General features: G+C 41.5%; 2 protein-coding genes across 3 annotated transcripts in view; one reads left to right on the forward strand and one right to left on the reverse strand.

Moving 5' to 3' along the window:
* cdc42bpab (CDC42 binding protein kinase alpha (DMPK-like) b) overlaps nt 1–14,978 on the reverse strand; it is a 40,794-nt gene extending 25,816 nt beyond the window's left edge. The window contains exons 1-2 of one of the 2 annotated variants that reach the window (XM_088361517.1): nt 13,751–14,978; nt 484–575 (exon numbers count right to left, since the gene is read on the reverse strand). In XM_088361517.1, the coding sequence (XP_088217643.1) occupies nt 484–575; nt 13,751–13,928 (270 nt within the window). In that variant the 5' untranslated portion in view covers nt 13,929–14,978. The remainder of the gene's footprint in view (nt 1–483; nt 576–13,750) is intronic. The other variant, XM_088361518.1, reaches the window with a different exon arrangement.
* Nucleotides 14,979–20,389: 5,411 nt separating this feature from the next.
* On the forward strand, nt 20,390–22,735 carry LOC148381737 (left-right determination factor 2-like). The gene is made up of 4 exons (XM_088362067.1): nt 20,390–20,684; nt 20,836–21,082; nt 21,174–21,416; nt 22,210–22,735. The coding sequence occupies exons 1-4, from the start codon at nt 20,420–20,422 to the stop codon at nt 22,532–22,534; spliced, it is 1,080 nt and encodes a 359-aa protein (XP_088218193.1). The 5' UTR covers nt 20,390–20,419; the 3' UTR covers nt 22,535–22,735.
* The last annotated feature ends 143 nt before the right edge of the window (nt 22,736–22,878 follow it).

Here is a 22,878-nt window from a genome sequence, read left to right on the forward strand (position 1 = left end):
GACATCCAGAGGAGTCAAAATGTAACAAGTGGTTCACGAAGCAAATTTGAAGCTTCATTTTACCATCACTACATTCCACCGACAAAAAAGAGTGGTATTTGGTGGTTAGTTTCACTGGTACTTTAATCCCGTGAAGAGAGAAATGTGAAAGTCCCTTTTTGCAAGTGGAGTCATGCTCAATCAGCAGTCTCGTACCGCACACTGCAGCAGGAATGCAGAAGAAAGCAGCACAAATATCAGACGTGGTGATTGTCTGTTATATTTTGGTAATCTCGGTATTACTGTCTTTTACTTCTAAGGATTGTTTTAGGACCACATTGCAAAAAGTAGTGCCTCGAGGAACAAGTTTTAGATTTTGACAAGTCTCCTGTCAAAACAGACAAGTAGACAAAAAACACTGGATTTGATGTGAGCGGGTTTTAATTGATGCATGACACTTGTTTCCTTAAGAAAAGTGAAGGGGGAAACCCAATGGCATGTTACCTCTCCGAAAGCTCCTCGTCCAATCACTTTGAGGATCTCAAAGTCTTCTTTGTGTAGCCGCATCTGCTTCACTTTGGATGTAAAAGGTTTCGCTAGAAAGAAAAAGAAGAGAGAAGGTCAAAATCATTCCAATATGGCTCAAGTGACTTCCACAAGTAAGCAATTAAAATATACTTTTTAAAAAATAAAACAGAGGTACAATCAGTAGCTTGTAAAAATGATTCCTTTTGGAAAAACAATTTAAAATGATTCCCAGTGTAAATTATTTTAGTAGCTTATTCATAACATGAATGAGGCTAGTATTGATAGATTTATTTGCAGATAGATCATTTTATCTGTTTATTAGTTTACATACAAGGCACTACATGTCGACGCCCTCTACACTTGTCCGTGCGTGGGTGTGTGCCATGGTTTTATAGAACCGCAAGTGTTCCGGAAAATGACATTTTCATACTGTAGGGGTGTGGTGGGGGGTTGACGCCCTTTGGTCAAAGTAAACTAACACATAAGGTCAGTGAGTGTTCACTTTTAGTGGAGTCATGAGGGGCTGACATAGTTGGACTGCTATGACTGCTGGACACATAACATACAATTGGCTATGTTGTTTAGGGCTTGTATGAAAAAATAGTCTTGGTTCTTTCATTACTAACAATAGCATACTGTACCAGTTGTGTAGAAGGTGACCACAAATTACATTTTTACAACGCAATTGTAACACTCAGGACCGAATGGACAAACCGAGATTGTAATATTTGCCCCACTGCTGATATGAAAAAGTATGAATTTTTAATATTTGCAAGAAACCTGGTAAGTAGTTTCTCCTGTAGTACTCCTCAAACAAGCAAAAAAAAAATCAGTGCCAGCATTTGATGTGACTACTACATTTCTTGTGTGAAATAGAATTTTCACAATAATAGATTTATAATCAGAATACACCTCAAAATACAAAAGTATATTCTTTGGAAGTTCTCTAGTCAATGACGTTTTATTTATTTACATCTGTCATAGCTCCACTTATTTAATTGTAGTAGTAACATTAATGAAATCCCAGCAAAGTGTAAATAAAGCACATTTCGGCCCCGCTCGAGGCAACCTATATTGACCTCGGTCATTGGGGGCAGCCGTATCAATAAATGCTGGAAGACAACATCAATTATTCAGCAGTGAGCACATGGGTTATACATGTTAATTGCTTCATTTCCATCATCGGGAAGGTCATGAAGACACATTTCAGCCCCGACATTGCTACAGCTTCTCAAGCTGTCATTCTGATACCTGAGGGTATTTTTACTTAAAAGTATTTAAGAAGACAACTTGGACATCACATCTGATCTCACCCCGCAGCTTCTTTATCTTAAGTGATTTAATGAGATAGTGCTTGAGCAAATGGGTGGAAACCAAGTGATCACTTCTAGTCTAATTCTTCATTAAAATGAATTTTAGGGCACAGAGTTAAAGGTAATGGAGCAAGGAAGAGGAAGACGTGATTAGTAGCTGTCCGCTGAGTCAGGAGTTCCACCACATGAGATGTCTTTCATCTCCGAGCCCACAGGTCCGAGCCACAACAAAGAACTCATGCAAAGTATGTTCACATCCATCCGATGATATCTATCAAGTTCCCCACATCAAGACTAGATAAATGCTGAGCTGTTGTCTCTCTGGTTTCATAGAAATTCCATGACCTTGGGAATTAAAACAACAAAGACATCATTTGAACAAAGGACACTAAGAACCTGTTTTAGTGGCATGCAATTTATTATTGGAATTTGTCTTACGGGTGTGAGCGTGTAGGTAAGGTCATACTGCTTGTTTTCAGTAAACTACCGTATTTTCTAGACTATAAGCCTTATATATGGACCAAATTCCTAAATTTAAACTAGCCCGAAGCATTGTGTCATGAAATCAATCATAAGTGGCCCGCTGAAGACTATGAATCATGAATCCAAAAGACTATGGATCATTATTTTGTGATTAGAAAGTAATTTGTTGCGTCTGAAGTTGAAATAAAAAAGATAAAATGGAGAATGATTTGATTTGGATTAAAAATCTGACATGATGCATTAATGGTGTACCTTATGTCCGGTGCGCCTTATATAAGGACAAAATTTTAAAATGGGCCATTCATTGAAGGTGCGCCTTATAGTCCGGTGCGCCTTATAGTCCGGAAAATACGGTAACCCACATTTGCGCGGCAATCAATGCGTCTGCTTGACAGCCACTGAATTGAACACGCCGTGCTTTATTCTATTTATTTTTAAACACAAGACAAGCAAATACCATCCAGTTTTGTCATCCATCTTAACTCGCAAGCAAAATACACAGGTAGACCCAACATAGCAACAGTTGCTAAGACAAGGTGTGGCAAGAACCCCTGGCAATGATTGGGAAAGTGTCAATCCAAGCTCTTAGAATGAAGCTCTTTGTTTGCGAGAGCTTTTGCAATGACGACGTAGCTGGTGAGTCAAGATTGGAAAAAGATGTCAGTTTAATGTATTACACTCGATGTTGGAAGGACGGCTATGCGTATGTAAGGGCGACATTTGCAATCTACACGATGAAAACAATTTTTGGCTTCGGGAGCCAGTGAAACTGGAAAAACGTGAGTGACGCCAAACTTAGTAGTGCTGTAAACTAAAAATCCAGACCACTTATCTGGCTCATCCATCGGTATCACAACAAGAGGCCATTTTGGTGCAGTTTCAGGAAAGTGTGTTTATTTAGCTCGAATGGCACACTTGTGAGACATTTCAGTACATTTTGTTGGCTTGGTTTAGTTCAAGTTGGCATGTAAGCGTGACTGGTACTTTGTTCGTGTACAGTAAAGCCGTCAAAATGAAGCATGCCACAGTATATTTTTCATTGTTCAAGTACTCTGTTAGGTTCATACATGGTTTTGTATGTGACTGTTGGGTTGGGCTGGCTCAGTGCCTCGTTTCAGAAGAAACATCTTAAGTAGCATGTGTATTTTTTTTTTTATATACTTTTTTCTTTAGCCCTCAAACTGTGTTTACCGTGTTCTCATTTTTGCAATATTGCTAGAATGTTAGGGAAAAAATACCGTATTTTCTGCACTATAAGGCACACCTAAAAACCTCCGATTTTCTCAAAAGCCAACAGTGCGCTTTATAATCAGGTGCGCCTTATATATGGACTAATATTGGTCCACTACAGGCGTGTCCATAGTCCAGCCCGCGGGCCAAATGTATATATCTTATATATATGGACAAAGTTTTAAAATAGACCATTCATTGAAGGTGTGCCTTATAATCCGGTGCACCTTATAGTGCTGAAAATACGGTATATAATATTCAAAGTAATTCTTCCTACTGCACAATCACAAATATAATTTGCAATCTTTTTTGTGGGACTATTTTATAGTAGGGGAAAAAAAAAGAAAGAAAAAAATTATGTTTTCTAACAAATTTATTGAGCATTGTAAATTTGTGTGTCTGTATCTTGTGGGCATTGTTTAACAGACCATCATCAATCTAACAACCACAGCTAATGAAAAAAACAGAAGACAGGGGAGGAATTAGTGGGCTAATGAACTCCGCTGGAAGAACTAACATGACGATGATGTCTGCTTCTTGTCTGCGGTTTACGAACTCTCAAGCTACAACAGAACATGATTGTTGGATAACAACATACGGTATGATGGGAAGCATAAAAGCACAGTCGGGGCAGTGTGGTACTGGAAAAACAGTCAGGGTCAACTCGGAACACAACGCATTCAGATACCGGACAGTGCAGATTGTGGCGTGTCGGACCAGTGAGACCAGTCAGCAGTTGAGCCAGTTAACAATATAGAAGTGTCCAACGCTTACAACCGCACCACACTCCGACCCCGTTCCCACTTCCACAGTGGGATGGATGGAGGGACATCTGGAAGCCATCACGGATATTATTTACAACCGCAGTGAGGTAACGACGCAAAAATGCAGTTTTCAAGAGAGACAGGGGAAAAGAAAGATGGAAAGAGAGGGTGACTTTTCAGGATTAGACGAGGAGAGGAAGAAACCTGTGGATGGCCTTCCCCGTCGTCTGACCGTGACGAGACCGCTGGAAGGAACACAGCTCATAAGCTGGTTTTCCTAGACAGAAAAAAAAATAACCTTGTTGGGAAAAAAAGTTGTGCATCTATCATAAAAAATGACCAAATGAGTTCTCCATAAGGTCATTATTGATACACAGCAACGGTTACAAGATGGATTTCACCGAGTCATTTTTTTCTTGTCCACTACGGTCATTTCCAAGAAAAGTTGGAAATTGTAATTTACCGTATTTACAGCAGAAGCCACTTTGTTTGTTCTCCACTAACCCAAATGAGTCTGGCTTTCTGGTGAATGACAGCTGTGACATCACTGCAGGCAGAGCCTGAAGGTCCAGACAGACAACCCAAGTCCCAGTTTGCAATGCAAAATATTTGTCACAAAATCATTGATGACAACAGGAAATAAGTGAAGGACAAAACGGACATGACTAGAACAGCACACCATGTTGCTCTGAAGCAGTAAACACAATTTGATGCAATCACTCCAGAATTACAAAATGGTGTCAAATTCTCTATAGTCTAGTTTCCCCCTACTCTCCATTTTAAATTATATTTCACTGAATTCATTTCAACAACTTGTTAGGAGAAATCAGGGTGTCAACTTGCAAGCAGTTTATGCAAGTACACTAAAAAAAAAAAAAAAAAACCTGAGTTTCAAGTCAACATGCTCAACCCACACTGCAAACAAGTTGATTTATGCAATTCTGAGTCAACAAGCACTCCCAATATGTGTAGATAAGGTGAGAAGCTTTTCCAGGATGTTACCAAGATGCCTTGGATTTGTGTATATTGTAATTTGATAATACAAGATACACTAATGATACAAAAACCTGCCAAGGGTTTTTAATGCACATGGGCTTTGCAAAAAAATATTCAATTTTGCTTGTGACGGTGGCGAAACACAAACTGACAGCTGGATGACTCTTCTGTCGAGAGTCTGAAGCCAGAAGAAACATTTTCTCCCGCATTCCCAGGAACAAGTGACTTTATAGCAGCTTCTAAAGCTGGCCCTAAAAGCTAAAAGCCGGGAATACCGATCCGTACGACTGTTCTGCATTTTCCAAAGCTCTGTGGTTTTACACACACACAAAAAAAAAGTTGGCATATTATGCGTACAAGAATGTAGAACGACTGTGGCACCTTGTTAACGTTGAGAAAGAAGTACTTAATAAATTTTAACACAGGGCAAATTAAAGTTAGCAATTTATATTTATCCCATCCATGTTCAAAACAACATCCCGACAGATATTACATCACAAGTTTCCTTTTCTGGGCACATCATGGTTATTGGTGATGGGGTTGTTATTACTATGTTACAACACTCTGTGCCTCAAGTGGTACGGCCCAGCAAGGACTTTGCACCATTTAAGGGGTTGTGTCACATCGGGTCCACCCGTTACTATAAATGGATTTCCCCATTTGTATAGGAGCATCCACAAGTCTTTTGTTTATGACCTTTGAGTCAAAAGGGAAGGAGATGCTATGCTAACACTACCAGGTGGTCATTCGTAGTCTGGGAAAAAGAGAAACGGGGGAATAAAAGAGCTGAAAAAGGGAATGCTGTTTGCCACTCCTTTGTTGTTGATTAAAAGTGAGGCATAAAAAAAAAAATAATCACAGTCTGATATTGAAATCACATTCAAACACAATTGTTCACCGACTTCAAATATTTATATATTTATTCAACTACTAACACTCAACTTGAAATACAACTTAAAATACCAACCAGAAAATAAATCACTAACAAATAAAATATTTTAAAACAACACTTGTAAACGTAAATCCCTCTCATGGTTTCTAATGCTAACTCTTGCTAGCAAGTCAATTGGGTTTTCCATTGACCGCTAGCATAAGCTAGTGATGTTTCTCAAACTAAGTACGTCTTCCATTTAAATGGACGATGTGTGTATTTTTCGCCGTGTTTTGTGTTTACGTGTAACGTGTTTGTGTAAACTCCAACTGAGATGGCAATAAACATCTTAAAGCGAGTTAAGGGAGAGATTGAAGAAGAGACATCACACGATTGGTACTGCAAACAACAAGGGGGCATTCAGGGGGCTTTTATATATTATACACACACACACACACACAGATCTTGAATTATCTTTTTCGGATTGTGGGAAACCAAAAATAAGAATTCAATCTTGATTAATTCCCCAGCCCTTCTGCGACCATAAAATACATCATTAATAAACACTCATGCTAAAATATTTGCACACACATACAACTCCCACAAGCTGTCACTCGAGACAACAAATTTAAAATGATCAAAGCCTTTTAAATTCAACATTTAAAATCAAGTTAATCTACTAAACAGGTGAAATTAACATGATTCACTTCAAGGGTTTAACGAACCAGCGCGAATTAAACAGGCAGGAAAAAAATCCAAAGCCTGATCCATTTAGGATGAATGGCACGATCATAAACTGTGACAACAAACAAGCACAGTAGCAGGCAGCGGCCGAGATAACAGGTAAGAGACGAGTGACCTCATAGATAAGTAGATTGCGTGGGTGGATACAGTGTGACCCCGTTGCCGTCGAGGTGAATATGTAGACGCCGCCTCTCTTGCGGCACTCAACGCCGGCATGCCGAGAAGCATGCCAACTTTCACCCAACAGGCTAGACTGCCACACCTTTGTCTTCCTTCTCATTTTATAATACAATTGCATTCCTGATATATGCATTTTTATAAAGTACTTGTCAAGTATGATGAGGAAAAGTTCCATGAATCCTTGTAAAAAGGGAAATCATGTCTTTATTTATATTCTGCAACGTGGCAGCTATGAAAAACTAGTGGGAGGAGCTTCGATTATGCAACACATTAGGATTGTTCTAAGCAAGCATTTCATACGTTATGCTGCACATTAGAATGAATTGTCGAATTTCCCACTTCCCAATTTTCTACGATTTTCTACGAAGCTTGCGACAGCTCGCGCAGATCACGGCCGTTCCACTTCCTCAACAGCTCTTTCTGAAAGTATGTGAGGAAAGGAATCTTGCTCGAGGGAGAATGCCTGAACAGATTGTCAGGTGGTGCACGGAAGTCTCACTTTATCACGGAGAGCCTCCGCACAATGCGAGCGATTCAGTATCGAGGAGGATGCGGGTCTATCAGATTAACAGCACGTGAGATTTTACCAAGTCAATGAGCACCATTGAGCTGCACGATGGATGAACGATGATGATGATGCCGATATCAATGGTGCTCTCGGATACCTAACAGCATCGCCGGGGGGGGACTGATAGAAGCACCAGGCAAGAGGGAGCAGGAGGAGATGTCAAACAGGAAACCGACAAGAGAACAAATCTAAAACATCTGAGCGAGATGTTTGATGATGATAAATCAGCAAAACAGAATAGCAGGATTGCAGCATTTAAAGAATGCATCGGTGAATGGAACCCGGTTGACCATCACGGACCAGCACAATGAAATCCACAATGAGAGGGAGAGGCAGACAGACGGAAAGACAGACAGACAGAATGTAAAGGAGGGGTGAGTGGGGAACTGGCGGACAAAGAGGTCGATCTGGCCCCTTCCAAACAGCTGCTGTGCTCCCGTACATTGCACCTCAGCTCCAAATTCCACAAGCAGCCCAGCAATGGGGGCTGCGGACTGAGTCAGCACTATTTTTTTTTTTTTTTTTTTTAAACACACACAACTGAACCCTCTGCTCAAAGCAACGGGGAGATGCGCGGCAAACATAGAAAGATATAAAGCAGCCAGATCCTGCGGTTTGGAGCCTCTTGCTGAACCCTAAAAAATACATAAGGGCAGAGATCCTACACAAAACGTTCGGCACATTAATCGTTTTTTTTTTTCGATTATCAAATTTTTTATAATCGTGACAAGCCAAAATCAAAACCACAAATAAATTCCAGCTAATTGATAAGCAATGAGGACTGAATGAATGCCTTCGGCCATCCTTAGCTTGGGAAAACACTTCTCTAGAGCTCTGGTCAACAGATTCGAAATAACAACCAGCAGAACTCCAAGTCATAAGACTTGTAAACTGAAAGAAAAAAAAATCATTTCTTCACTCATAAGTACATGCCTACAGCTGTGAAGCAGAGACAAGACGATCTCGATTGGATTCCTTGGCGTCCCCCCCATCCAACCATAACTGGGGGTTTTGTGCCTGTTTCTCTGCTGACAGATAAACATCCTGCAACAGGAAAGAGACGCCAAGCTGGAGGAGGAGAACGCAGAGGCCGGAGAAAATCACGTTATTTATGAACCTGTTGTGTGACAACGCGGTAGAGGGCTCTGGTTTTAAGAGCCTCAACGAGATTTCGTCCTCGGGTCGAGACAGCGGCGGGTCAGCCAGCAGTCAAAGTCCCAGTCCGATCGTGTTAAGGCCACAAAAACACAGAGGACGCATTTCGAGTTAAATTTTTTATGTTACCTCTAGAAAGCCATCTCCCATATTAAAGGATTATCTTGACTAAAAAAAAAAAAAAGATTAGTTGGAAGATATAATAGTGTGTGTGTGTGTACACATGGTTTAAAATGGATCGACTATAGAAGCCAAATTGCGTCTGTGGCTGAATCCCAAGGAGCCTTTGATTCTGTAATCCGTAGATTTAACAGCGGGTAGAGGAAGTTTGCTCTAAACTTGAAATGTATTACATTCTTTTAATCCTCTTTCCGTATCAATTTTATCATGGGCATACCATGGGTTCTTACTACAGTTCAATCCGAATCAACTAAATCTCGATTAATTTTGTGTTACCAATTAAGGGCGCGAAAGCTAAGAACATACGAGTCGGTTCGAACGAGCTTGTGATTCTATATCGAAATATCAAAGTTTTAAGAAACATCCAGTCTAGTAGAAACTATGGACGAAAAAAAATTAACATGACAAATTTTTTTGCTGACATTTTTTTAAGGCCAGTGCTGACGTCCATTTCCTGGCTTACACTTCCTCTCCAAGCAAATGGGAAGAGACAAAACTATGTGAATGTCTTTTACTCTTCGCCAGCCGTCTGCGGATCGCTTTGATCCCAAATGGATGGACTCGGTCGGCAAGTTTCCAAAACGTTACCCGTTAACAAGAGAAACTTTGAAGAAGGCGTTTAAGATGTTTTCCAGTCTGCGGCATTGACTTGTTGATGTGTGTCACTTGTAAACTAGGCTAGCAGACAAAGCGACTTGCTAATTAGGCTTCCGAACTTAAGTCATTTCGAACAGACATTCCTCCTGAATGACAAGTGTTTACATGGAATTAAAAGCGCAACTAAAGCGTTGAGTAATTTCCCATAATTCAAACTTTTTACGATGATTATGCCCAGTGGGACTTGCGGGAAGACAACTTAATTACATCAATGTAGACACTTTTGGATAATCGTAATATGACAAACTCAAGCTAATACCTGCAAATCCATTCATGAGAACCAAACTTGTGGTTACAGAGGTATGAAGGTGTGTGTCGAACTACGGAAGCCTGCAAGAAATGTGTTCTTTAAACTGCAAGAGGAAAAGATAGACATTTAAATTTGGTGGCTGTCTCGCCAGACATCCCAGGGAATAAGCTGGAAAAAAATAAAACTAATAACCAACAAAGATTCATGATGATGATGCAGTTCAGCAAGGGTCAGCCAAACCCACAAGCCAAGGATGAGGCAGAAAAGGGTAAGAATATTAAAAGCTGGTGGGGAAGAGGAAAGGGGAAGCATGGAGGGGTAGATGTCATTTGCGGTCAGGTCCTGGGGGTCCTTTGGGCCTGGCTAATGACCTGTGAGCTGCAGTGGATCCTTTGAGAGTCACAAAAAGGAAGTCAAACCAGCCTTGCTCCATTCTAATGAGCCATCATAATTAAAAATAAGCCTGTCTCAGATAGATAGATCGATTTGATGACATACACACATAAATAAAAAAAGACTTCAAACAGTACAACGATTCGTCCATTTTGTGTCCCATTATATCAACACCGCAAATGACTGGATTCACTAGCGAGGAAATGACCACGTTAATGACTTCGACCGCTTGTCAACATCATCACAATGCTGGACACAAGTGAGCACACAATGACACAATGCGATCCAGCTGTCGCACTTCCTTCAATGACATCATGTCGACATTTAGTCCCGACTAGCTCATTGCGCTTTCTTCCTGTCCACCGTCACCACCGGACAACCAGACAGGAAACGTCCAAACTGCCTGAGAGCTTGTGAGGATGTCCTGTTAGGAGACTGCTTCTATCAAAAGCCTACTACCAAGATTATCGTAATGCAGACTTAGTCATCTCAATCCTTCGAAAAAATTTCATTGAGCCCTGTTTTTCCATCTACAAGTATTGAATTGGCTTCATAGTGGTCTTATCACATGCTTACTAGTAATAGGCAGAAAGTAGAAGATGCCAGGGGCACTGAGAAGATCGCCTTGCATACTAGACTTTTTGTTCTGGGTGAGGTCGAACCAAAGGGGCTTGACGTCGAATTTACAACGCCTAATCGTTGGAATTGCCGTAGCGAGAACACTTTAAGAGCTAAAAGTCGAAACAACAAGTGTGCGGCTGTGTATTGTATACGAGTGTATACACACAGCAAGATTGTGTGTGTGTGCGTTTGGGGCATGCTGCCAATGAGAGCTCTGGGAAGGCGGAACGCCAATGCACATACATCAGCTGCGGCTGAACAACTGGCCGTTGCAGGCGGATTGAGAAAAGGTCAGCCGAGCGTCCTCCATGTTGGCTTACTGCAGGTTAGCACGGCAGCCGCAAGATGAGTCAGTGAAATAAAATATGTAAAATGCAAAAGGTAGAAACTGCAAATGGTACGAGATGAAAATATAGAATATCCAGACATCTTTTGAAACTTCAAATAATCCAGCAGGAGCAAAGCATAGAAAGCTGTTTTGGCTTAAAGGTTAAAACGGGCACATCGTGCATAAATGCAAGTCAATCTGTGTGGTTTGCAAACCGCACTGTGACTGAAGGAAAAGGCGCACGAGCCTGAACTAGAGAAGTCCGCTCGGCACACTGCTGAAGTAAACACGAGCAATGGGGATGCAGCGTACTTTCCCGTGTTCATTCCCCCTGTGGCTTTGGGTCATGCGGAGGGGTCTCCATTTCAGATGGAATGAGGTCACCAAACAAAAAGAAAAGCACACCCAATTTAAATGTTTACCTTGGTCTGTGCTTCATTCACTTTTGGCGGAGTGAAAACAAAACAATTGCACCGTATTGATAGATCATAAAAAAAGGTGTACAAGCCCCATGACTGTGGTTTGGGGGCCTGACTTTGCATTCTTAAGTTGGCTGAAAAAAAGCGGCTCTGTCTAATTCTAGGAGCGTTATTGAGTTTCACGCAGACCATCTTGAACCGTTTTACAGCATGTAGGATTAAACGGCGTCGATGCCATCAATCAGATGTAGCCTGCGCTTAATACTGTGACATTTGTTTTGTAGGGCCAAAGCAGAAATTGGAGATTGTGAAACTAATAAAGTGGTTTGCTTATCATTTTTAGTACAGGTGTTTTGAAGAATGCACTGGCACTCGTAAAAAAATGCACCGATACTATGACGCCGATACCGCTTAACCAGCCCAGAGTCAGGTATGTGGCGATAATGTATAAATGACAACACGGATGTCAAGACATGGAGAAGAGGAAGAAGACTTCTTGTCTTCTTGTTCTCATACTAACCAAGCCACCGCAGGCAGTTTTGTACCAGCCCAAAGGGATCGGTTTTTAGAACAGACCGACAACAGGTTGTACAGATGGCGATGGGTGGGGTAGACAAAAGTGAACCATTTGACCATTTAACGACTATCCTGTAATTATCACAGCTATTGTGTTTCTTTTAAAAGAACTGATTACAATTGGGGGCAAAACAGTTGTTACCGAAACTTTGTGGGGTTTTTTTTTTCCACTTGTTTACTTTCACTGTCTGGCATATCATTAATCCACATTCCCTCCTGTGAGGGCGCATAGTTGTTCCTGCTTCCAGGGCTTTCCCAGACATGCGGGGCAGGGCAGGCATGCTCCGGCAGCTAGCTTAAAAAGGTGAGTTGTTCACATTCCTGCTTCATGCACCAACCAAACTCACACAGGCGCGCACACGTGCATAGCTCTTCTACACGAACCAGTATGTGTGTGTGTGGTCCCCCAAGCTTCATGTGATGTTTTCTTTTTCTTTGTACAAGGTGGAAAAGTTACAAAACCGGACAAAACACTTTCCCTGGTTATAAAGTCACAAGAACTTGGCGAAGAGATGCTATGCAACTGTGATTAGTGTGTAAAATAGCAAACGAAAAGTTTACTCCTATGGAACTAAATGGTAAAAGTGACGTGACACAGTTGGGAAGCTATAATGGACTTGAGATCGTACTGGTTACGTCATCAATTGTTCACAATGTGAGGTGGGCAACTACTTTTTTTTTTTTCCTGTGTCACCATCCTCCAGATATTACTGTAGTATCTGCGACATTGCGTGTGTATGGCTTTAAAAGGGGAATTTTGGATACCATATGCATCAGTGAATACCATGATCCCATGACTGCATCATTTGTGGTAGCTCATGAATAAATGTGAATATTGCATGATTTTTTTTATGTAATTGTGCTTTGGGTCCTTCAAAATAAAACATTTCTTTCAAAATCACAGTTTACCCTCATAATGATATTATTCTTATAAAATATTACATATATATAACTATTATGGCTGCGACTGATAATTATTGTAATAATTGATAAATCTGTTGAGAAAGATGTTTTTACTTTCCATCATTTTATTTTGATTCAACACAAATCAGTCCACTCTTAAGGAAGATGAGAAGCTGAAATTCTGTCAATTTAGAAACGATTCATCGATTATCAAAAATAATGATCGCTTAATTTGGTAATTGATTACTTGATGAGCTCCATTACCTTACTATTAATTATATATCTATTAATCAGTGCTCCTCAACAAACACAATTCTTGCATTCACAGATTTCTCAAAGTTAGTCAATAAATTCATCAAAAAGGGTAACAGTAGGTATGCCAAGTTGTATTTTTTTTCTTTTTTTTTTAGGGAGGGCGAGTAATATTAAGGAAAAGAGCAGGCAGGCCACGACTACTATAAAAGGAATGTGATGTGGAAGGGAGCGCCAGTGCACAAGCAACATTATTAGCCTATCGTCTTACCAAAAAAGAACAACAATGAGGCTGCCTGCACAGGCCAAACAAGGACAATCAGAAATAAACAACAGTCGAAGATGCTCCCAGTGTCTTACCCCAATCCAAAAACTCCAGAATATTCTTCTCTCTTCGGAGTGGAGAATTATTGCACTCATCGTAGAGACACACCAGGACATCCAGAAGGGTTTCCACACTAAGACATTGGCCACTGGACTCAGCTGGCCCGTCCAAAATCAGCTTCTCCAGCTTCTTCAAACGAACCTCTCCCGACATGGTTGCACAGTCCAGTTGGGTTCGATGGTGAATGATGATGATGAAAATAAGGTTAAAAAAAAAAGAGTGGGGTCAAACTGGCCACTGGGGGGGGAAGTTATCTCACCTTGTATATGTTTCAAAAATACAGATCAAAAACTTTCTGGTGCGGGGAACTCGCTGTATTGCCTATCTACTCGTGATCTTTCCTTCAAGATCCACATTTTGGGGTGTATATGGGGTGCAGCAGCTCCCCATGTTAACATTCCTGATCGCCGCAGGGCACAAGAGAAAAGTCTAGTCGTCCCAATAACATAGCCTAGCTGCCCCAGGCCGGTTGGTTTGGACGCCGTTGTTTGATTGAACAAAAATGGAAAATCAGTCCTCTCTGGTTGCGGTTTAACACTTTCCCCTGAGTAGATGTGGCAGACATTTGGGATTCTCCATTCCAGCCGCAATGCTACAAAAGCCCCAATGCCCCTCCTCTGCTCCGGGAATGCAAAAGGGCGATACAGGCTTAGTTAGCAGTCTGCTACCTTAGCCGAGTAGCTTTCAAGCTAGCGCTGTTATCGTTACTTCGCTTAACTACCAAATGTCATCATTCCAATTTTCTTCAAAGGGTCCCCTTGTCATGTGCTCACCGCGCCTGTCAAACGTAACCCAAGTCGGGCCCTTTCATTCGTAATTTACACCCCCCTCCCCAAATATCCTCTTGTTGTCGCAACACAGTGCTTGCCAGATATGTTCTTTAAATCCCAGTGTCGGTCCTCGAACTAAAACGTCTCCGCTCCAACCCACTTCGACACGACGATTGTTCAAAGAGTTCCAAAGAAGTTAACCGTCAAATGCAGGAGTCTCTCCTCTGTCTCTCTCTTTTTCTTTTTTTTTTTTAGGGTTGTACGGGACCCCGTCTCGCGTCAAGGGGAATGCAGAAGTCTGGCGTCGCTGCTCCCAAGCACGGGACGCAGCCTAAAGTCCCTCTTGTCCTCTTGTCCTCCTCGCCTTTGCTTCGCCTGCTGCCTCCCCCGCCGCTCTGTCGATTCTTTGCTGCCTTTACACAGCGGAGCTACCCGCTACCAGAGATATTAAAACATTGAGATGATACCGGCCTGGTGATAGCTTCCTGTTGCATTATGGGAAGCAAAGCTCCTTTTGTAAAATACAAACAATGGATTAAAAAGTAAAAACTCAATGTTGGCGCTTAGAAAGCAGGTTATATTTTTAACTTAAAGTGACATTAAATGGGAAGTGGAGGCGCTTCCAGAAACAACAATTAAAGCTACCGCTCATGCGTGGAATGGGATAACTCCGCCATCTTGGTGCTGATTTGGAACTACTCTCCTTGTTTGATAGCATCTTTGGTTGCTTCTGCAGGCAAAATCCCAGATCACCGTCATGGCGCCCGTCGCAGCATCTGCTGTGCGGAAAAGAGGGAGGGAATGGGGAGGGGAGTGATGCTGGGGGGCTGTCAAAAAAAAATGTGAATGGAAACTGCGGGCTGTCTGACAGGCTGCTGGTGGTGTGGTGCATAGCAAGGGGGGTGAGGGGGGGCAGTCTTATTGCTAGTGCAGTTCCTTTATAAAAATGTAATATAACAATATAAAAGACAATTGCAGTCACATGAAGTTATTGTTGGAGGTGTATTGTGTAACTTAAATGACTCGATTTCCCCTGCATTATCAATCCAGGAGAACATCACATGCTTTTTTTATCTATTTGCACAATAATTATTCATGCTTTGCATGACCCCGGTTTGGAATATTAGTCCCGAAAGCCTATAATCGCATTCTCCTTTGCAACCCAAAGGAGGCCAAAATGAATATTTGCTCATCATTTTGAACACAAACGGAGTTCAACATAAGACATTTTGATCTTCATTATGCTGACTTATCACACCGCATGCTTTTGAAGTGAGGCGCTTATCACAGCTCAAAGTACATCGATTAATGATTAACAGACAACATTGACTAGAGTGTGCTTAATGGTGCAGGCTGGGGGGGTGGAGTGAGATCAAGAACGGGGGCCTTGTGTTTGTCAATGTGCACAGGTCCAAAATGCATTCATATTTTACACAATTCTTCTGGCTGTCTTACTTTGGACTACCAAGAGGGCTACACGGTGGTTATGCAATCTCATTCACTTTACATGGGGAAACTATGAATGCAAGATTAACGGTTATTACTCGTGGGCATTATTGGTGGGCCTCTGATTACAAGCTACATGGGCGCTCGATGTGGGGGAAAAAACTGGAGAAATTAAGGATGCCCTCGTATATGTGCAGGGAGATCCACAGCCGCAGATGAGCTTTCAAATGTTTATTGAAAGGGACAACCAGTAAAAACAAATACAAAATGAGAGCAGTGGCGGAGCACTTTTAAGGAGCTGTTGTTTGACTTAGGTGTGTGCAGAATCTGTCTGCATACACCTGGATCAAATCCTCCAAGATCACGTTAAACCACCTGCGCCACAACTTAGACCTGGTTTCGCCTTGTCGAAAGTTGAGTCAACTTTCTGTCATCAAATTGTCATGTGTGCTTAGGCGTATAATAAAAATACCCTCATTCCACCTGGAATGCCCACTGAAGATGTTTTTACATTCTTTATGTGCCCCTGTCTACGAAAAAAGGTAGAACAAATAAGATCGACAAGGCACTTACGTAATTTTCACCTGAGGAAAACAATAAATAATGATGCCACTAGGTGGCTGCAAGTACCTTTATCATATCATGTTTCACAATCTCATCCCATTACCCCATTATAAATGCCTGATATCTTCTGCAGATGATCGATAAAGAACTATTTGAGGAGATATGTTTTATTTGTGAACTATCCTTGATTTGTCGGGGGAAAATACAAATAAATTCATGCATATACTAATAAATAGAGGCCTAAACACATTCTGGGTGCATGCATGTGTGTGCATGTAATATTGTATATTTTTCTTTTTTCTTTTTTAGTATAGTTGTATCCACCATGTGAATTTCATTGACATAATTGCCAAGATTAAATTAAATACAAATTAGGGCCTATTATGGTAATTTGTTTTTCTATTTTCCTCTATTTTTCAACATATATTTCTACCAGAGACGATCCAAGTTACAGTATGAGACAATAGCGTCCTCTTGTGGACATTACTGAATACTTCCTTTTTAATTACAATGCTGTAATTATGATCTCTTACTCCGTTAACTTTACTTAGATATTTGTTTCTTTCTCAATATAATAAAATGCGTTCAATCAATTAAAAGTTAATTCAAATATCAATGGTTAGTCCTATCAAATCTTGTCTGATCCGATTTGTCTAAATCTACTATGAATTAAAGTGAAGCCGTGCTGAAATGCAATTAGTGTACTTGACTGGGTCGTTTGAGCAATAATTGTTCATCGGTCTAGTCTGGTCTGGCGCTTTTCCACTGATCGATGATTATTGAGCAGACTCGGTGGGTGGATTGCCTTGGACGTCTGCTGTCTGTGGGTGGGGACCCCATTATGGTGCAAAGGAGCAATTCGTCAAATATTTGACGTTCAGATAGATTAGGGAGCATGTGAATAATAATGACCGAATATGCATTTACCACCAAACAAGTTCAATATTGACTCCGCTCCGAGGAGGGGGTGTTTTTAAATGAGAGTGTTTACATATCATTTGCAAAAGCAAAGCCTGTATATTTCAATCAATGGAAAAGTCACAGTCAGCATTTTTTGGTGGCCTTACGAAACGCATCTGGCACAAATGGAAGGGAACGACCTATAAACTGGACGCCTTTTGAATGCAAATGTTGCATGTTAATTAACACCTCCATTGTTGATTGTGGGAGTTCAGTGGCCTTTGAAAACAAATGGCACCTAGTAGCATTGAGACGTACGTGGCTTTGAACCAAAAGGTCTCTGACTGACATGGGAAGGAAAAAAGGTTGAGAAGCATCAAAGTAAGAGGATGTCTTCATTTGCCAAATTAGGCCTTGTAATGATTAGAGGGCGAGGATAAATGTATTTTAGTGTATAGGCACTTAGACTGGCTCTTGACTGCACTCAACAATGGAACGTACCAGACAACCTGATTGAGCACTTTGGGGCCACGGGGGAATGAAGGGAGGGGGGATAGTTCATATTTGTCACCCCTGGCTACCATAGAACTGATGTTTATTGGTTCAGTTTTACGTCTATACATTGATTGGGTCGGGCCCTTGAGGTAAAATGATAGGAAATAAAAAAGATCGCATCTCAGCACCAAAAGATGCTGGCCCACTTTGTGCCAGATGGTCAGTCCAGTTCCTGGGCATGATTGAAATGGACTTTTAGCCACTAAACAGTCCGACTGTTTGGACGGCACACCATTGCTATGCGGGAATGTCCAGCGTGGCACAAAGTAGTCTGGCAGATTGGCAAACAGCTGCAGAATCAATTTCCCATAGTATTGTGCATTTGATATATTTAAGTTGCATTCATACATGTTTTATCAAAGGTAAATAATCACATAATGAACATAAAAGCAGTTATGAATAGCTATTCGTCAATAAAGTGTTGCACAATTTAATACGATAGTGTCCTAATATTATTTTCTTAGTACATACTGTAATTATTACAGTTCATAGAATATTTTAAAAAGGGGATTAAATAAAGATATAAAAAAAATATAAGTGCACTGTTAAGAAAAGGGAACATTTGATTGAGTGAATTTTCAACAACTCCTGGCTTTTTTTTTCAATTTCCAGGTAGGGTATCTTTTTCAGACATAAAGAACTGATCAAATATAACAATACTACTTAATTATATAATTAATTATAGCTTATGTTGTCAGTAGATAATTTTGCAAATACAGTAAATCTAAAATGCTAGTAAGCTAATGTTCATACACTCTAAAATTATTTAATTAATGAACCCATAAACTGATGGGTGAAAAAATGTAAACTTGCTAATTGGGTCTATTTGACCCATGCAATTATCCGGGTAGATTTATTGGATCAAATTGACCAACCTGCTGGTCCACCCAAAAAAAAATCCTACTTCTGCCCGCTCAGAAGCTGCAGGCCTGGCAGTCATCTGTCATTTGCTCTTCCTGTGTGCTTCTTCAGTCTGTCTGACATCTCTAAGCAAACAGAGGCCAATACACAATCACAGGCAGGGCCTTGTGGGTAGCCAGTGAGAGCTGCCCTCTTGTAATGTTTGTGTGACAAAAAAGGCAAGGCAAATCCTCGCAATGGAATCAGATAATCACCAACCTGTGAAGAGCCTGCCCCAATCCACATCCTTTACCGGCCCCCCCGGCTCTCGGATTAACTGTCTGTTTGGCTAATAATTTTAATCTACCAGGGAGAGGACCAAGAATGGGCGACAGGGCTCGGAATAAACATCTAATCCTAAACCGCTCCCCTCCCACGCTGGTTTGCATTTCCTCCTGTGGGGGAAAACCTCAATTGAACGTTGCTGGGCGTGGACCGGACGACCCAATCTTCATCCGCTTGCTTAATGCTGGGCAAAACAACAGCTCTCCAGACAGCTAGAAATTAGCTTGCTGTGTGACAGACTGCTGCCAGACTGTCTGACATCGTCCGGTGGAATGTACACATCAGAGTTTGGGGTGTTATGGTGAAAAGGGCACTCGGGGTTCACAGGGTCAAGAGATGTCTGTCTGGGACACAATAGGAACAACAATTCTGTGAAATTTATTCTGCAGTAGCCGATTTTGGGGGAAAAAAGGCAGACTACACTTTGGAGTGGTCGCCAGTCAATTACAAGGCACATACTGCAGGGCTAGACAATCATTCACACTCAATTAGAGGTGTGGATATCGGCAATAAAATGCGACTGTGTGTCTCGATACTCGGGGTGAGATAGAATTCGAGTATTGTTTATTTTAAAGTGGAACGATTCGTTTCAATTCAGTGGGATTACCATTCGAAGGTCTGATGAAATTTGTCATTTACAATATACATAAGGCTACTTTAACGTGGCATTAACTCGATATATAAGTGGAAGTATTTGATTCTATTTAATTGGATTTTTTTGATTTGACTTTATTAATTCCTGCTTGCAGTAGAGCCAAAAAAAAGGTCCGATTGAAGAAACAGCAGAACTTTACAATAACAACAGTAAAATATTGAATATTTAAAAACATGATTTTCAAGGCATGGGAAAAGTTCTGGGCATGGAAAAAGCACTGATTTTCCAATGAATTCTTTCTATTCATAAATAAATATGTTTATAAATGTTTACCCTGTGACTCCAAACTAGTCTTCTGAAGACTTGACATGAAATACTACAGAGAGAAATTACACTCACTCAACAGTGATGGCTAATTGTTGCTGTTTGAAGTACGGCCACTTAGATATCCTGTTTAGGATATGGCCTTGCATTGTCGCACCTTTGTTCTGATAAGGTTCCCTCCCTGCCCCCCATAGACAAAGTGCAAACGACTGGGAGGGTCGCGACAATATAAAGGGGGCCGCACTCCATCACTGGGCTGACTCGTGCTACTGTGCGTCTGCTTATCTTCTTCCAAAATCTTCCTCATGGATTTCCTCCGCGCTTGGCTCCTGTGCACCGTCTTCCTCGGGTTGACTAAAGCTTTTACGCATGAGGATATGAAGGAGACGCTCCTGCGCAAACTGGGCTTGGATGAGGTCCCAAAGATCCACAAGAGGGATTTGGAGAATTTGGTTGTCCCGGCTCATGTCAGAAACAAATACTTGTCAATGCTGAAGATGCACCACAGCAGGAGACGGCGATCTTTGCCGAGCTTGGTCGGCATTTTGAGAGGAATTCCTGGCAATGCTGGTAAGAATTTGTATTTTATGATTCATTTTTAATAATTAAATAATTTAATTTTAGACCCTCATTTGAAGTGCGTAATTGCGGTGCGTAATTTACGCACGAATCTCAATTATGGCAATTATATCTCAATTCTTGATTTTATGGTTTTTGGTAGACATTCCCGGCGAATATGTATATTCGGACACGACTCGGCATCGAATGGTGTTCGACATGGAGTCAATAATCCCAGAAAACAGCGAGGTGACCATGGCCGAGCTCAAACTGTACCAAAGAGCGTCGCACAACAAGCGCCTCGCGGTGGAGAGGAAGAACCACAGACCCGTCAGCAACGCCCGAGTCAGCATCTACTGGGTCGAGGAGTTGCCAAACGGATCCAACCGCACCTCACTCGTGGACTCACGGTAATATGCTAAATCCAGTCTTTTGTCCGAGCCCTAATTAAATGTCAAATGGGATCAGGAAATCTAATTAACGATCACTCCGCGTTCACAGGTTGATTCCCATTCACGAAACCGGCTGGAAGAGCTTTGATGTGACCCAGGCGGTGCATTATTGGTCCAAGACTCAGCAGCAGAGGACGCCAATGCACCTGGAGGTGTGGATCGAGGGCGAGAGACCTGGCAGCTACGCGGCGGAGGTGGCGAAAAGTGTGCGCTTTACCACCCAGGAGCAGACGGACAACACCTTGGGCAAACCCGAGCTCGTCCTCTACACACTCAACCTCGAAGAGTACGGGTAAGGGCGCCTGCTTTTGATATACAGGATATTGAGACGATGTGACAATTAGCTCTCGACCCCCCCCCCCCCCACCTTTTTTTTTGTAGGGGGGGTTACCTGTCACCTTTTGCACCCCATGCATACAAGGGGTGCCACTGATACTCATGTTCAAGTAGAATTTGTTTAAAACAACAAGCAATAAACACTGAATATGACGTCAGGCGTAATTAATCCGTTAGATTGTTTTATATTTCTAGGAATTCATTAGGGTACTTTTCATTCAAGTACGCGATTTACGGGAATCGTGATTTTTCCGGCTTATATTAAACGTGTGAACTATTTTGCGCAGCGGCGTAAGAATACGTCGTCACGCAGCAAAAAAAAAAACAATTGCTCTTACCGGATTTTCCAAAGTGCAGTGATCCCTCGCTACTTCGCGTTTCGTTTATCGCGGCTTCACTACACCGCGGATTTTTTTTCCAAATTAAAAAAACATTTATAAGTCAAAATAAAACTTCTAAATTGAGGAAACGTGTGTCTAACCTTTAAGAAAATGTAGTATTGCTCCAAATGTTTGTTTACATTCCTTTAGAAGTCCTTTTACACGTGTTAGCATGATTGCAAATTAGCATTTTTCCGCTAACTCGTTAGCCTGCCCAGTACTTCTTGTTGGTGACCATACTTCGCGGATTTTACTTATCGCGGGTGGTTTTTGGAACCAATTATCCTGACCAATTTGAGGCACCAAAATTCAAAGACAAGTTAATCAGCAGTCATCAAACTAACCTGCCTCTTACCTTTTGTATTGCAGCTCTCGTGGTGATTGTGACGTGAACCAGAGCAAGGGCACCTGTTGCAGGGAGGAGTACTTTGTCGACTTCCGCGCCCTGACGTGGACCCAGTACTGGATCATCGAACCTGCAGGGTATCAGGCCTTCAGGTGCACCGGAAGTTGCAGGCAGCCCAAGCGTAACTATGGCTACGGGGAGAGGAGGTGCACGGTGTCGGAGAGCGCCCCCTTGCCCATTATGTACCTGGTGAAGAAGGGCGACTACACGGAGATCGAAGTGGCAGAGTTTCCCAATATGATCGTGGAGAGGTGTTCGTGCACCATGGATAATGTCTCCGTAGTGTGAAGTCAACATCATGGAAACATCGTCTCTGAAAATGATACTGTTTTATGGTATAGTTAAAGAGTTATAAAAAGTACTTCCTATTTAAATGGACAATCGCATGGGAGTTACTGCACACTCCTCTCAAGAGCACTTTTTAAAATATATATATATATTGTACAGTTCGAAATCATTTTCTATTTTGAATTTGTATGCAGTCATTCAAATTCCGGCTCACGTGTTGTACATATATATGAATGGATTTATGTTTGGTAAAATAAACTATTTTGGTTCACTAAAACTGACCACACTCATTGGATCCTTGAATTATCAATTCATTAAGATTTTAGAGATGTGGGAGAAAACCC

The sequence above is a fragment of the Syngnathus floridae genome, chromosome 19, assembly GCF_059516105.1.
Source record: "Syngnathus floridae isolate MCC-2025c chromosome 19, RoL_Sflo_1.0, whole genome shotgun sequence".
NCBI lineage: Eukaryota > Metazoa > Chordata > Actinopteri > Syngnathiformes > Syngnathidae > Syngnathus > Syngnathus floridae.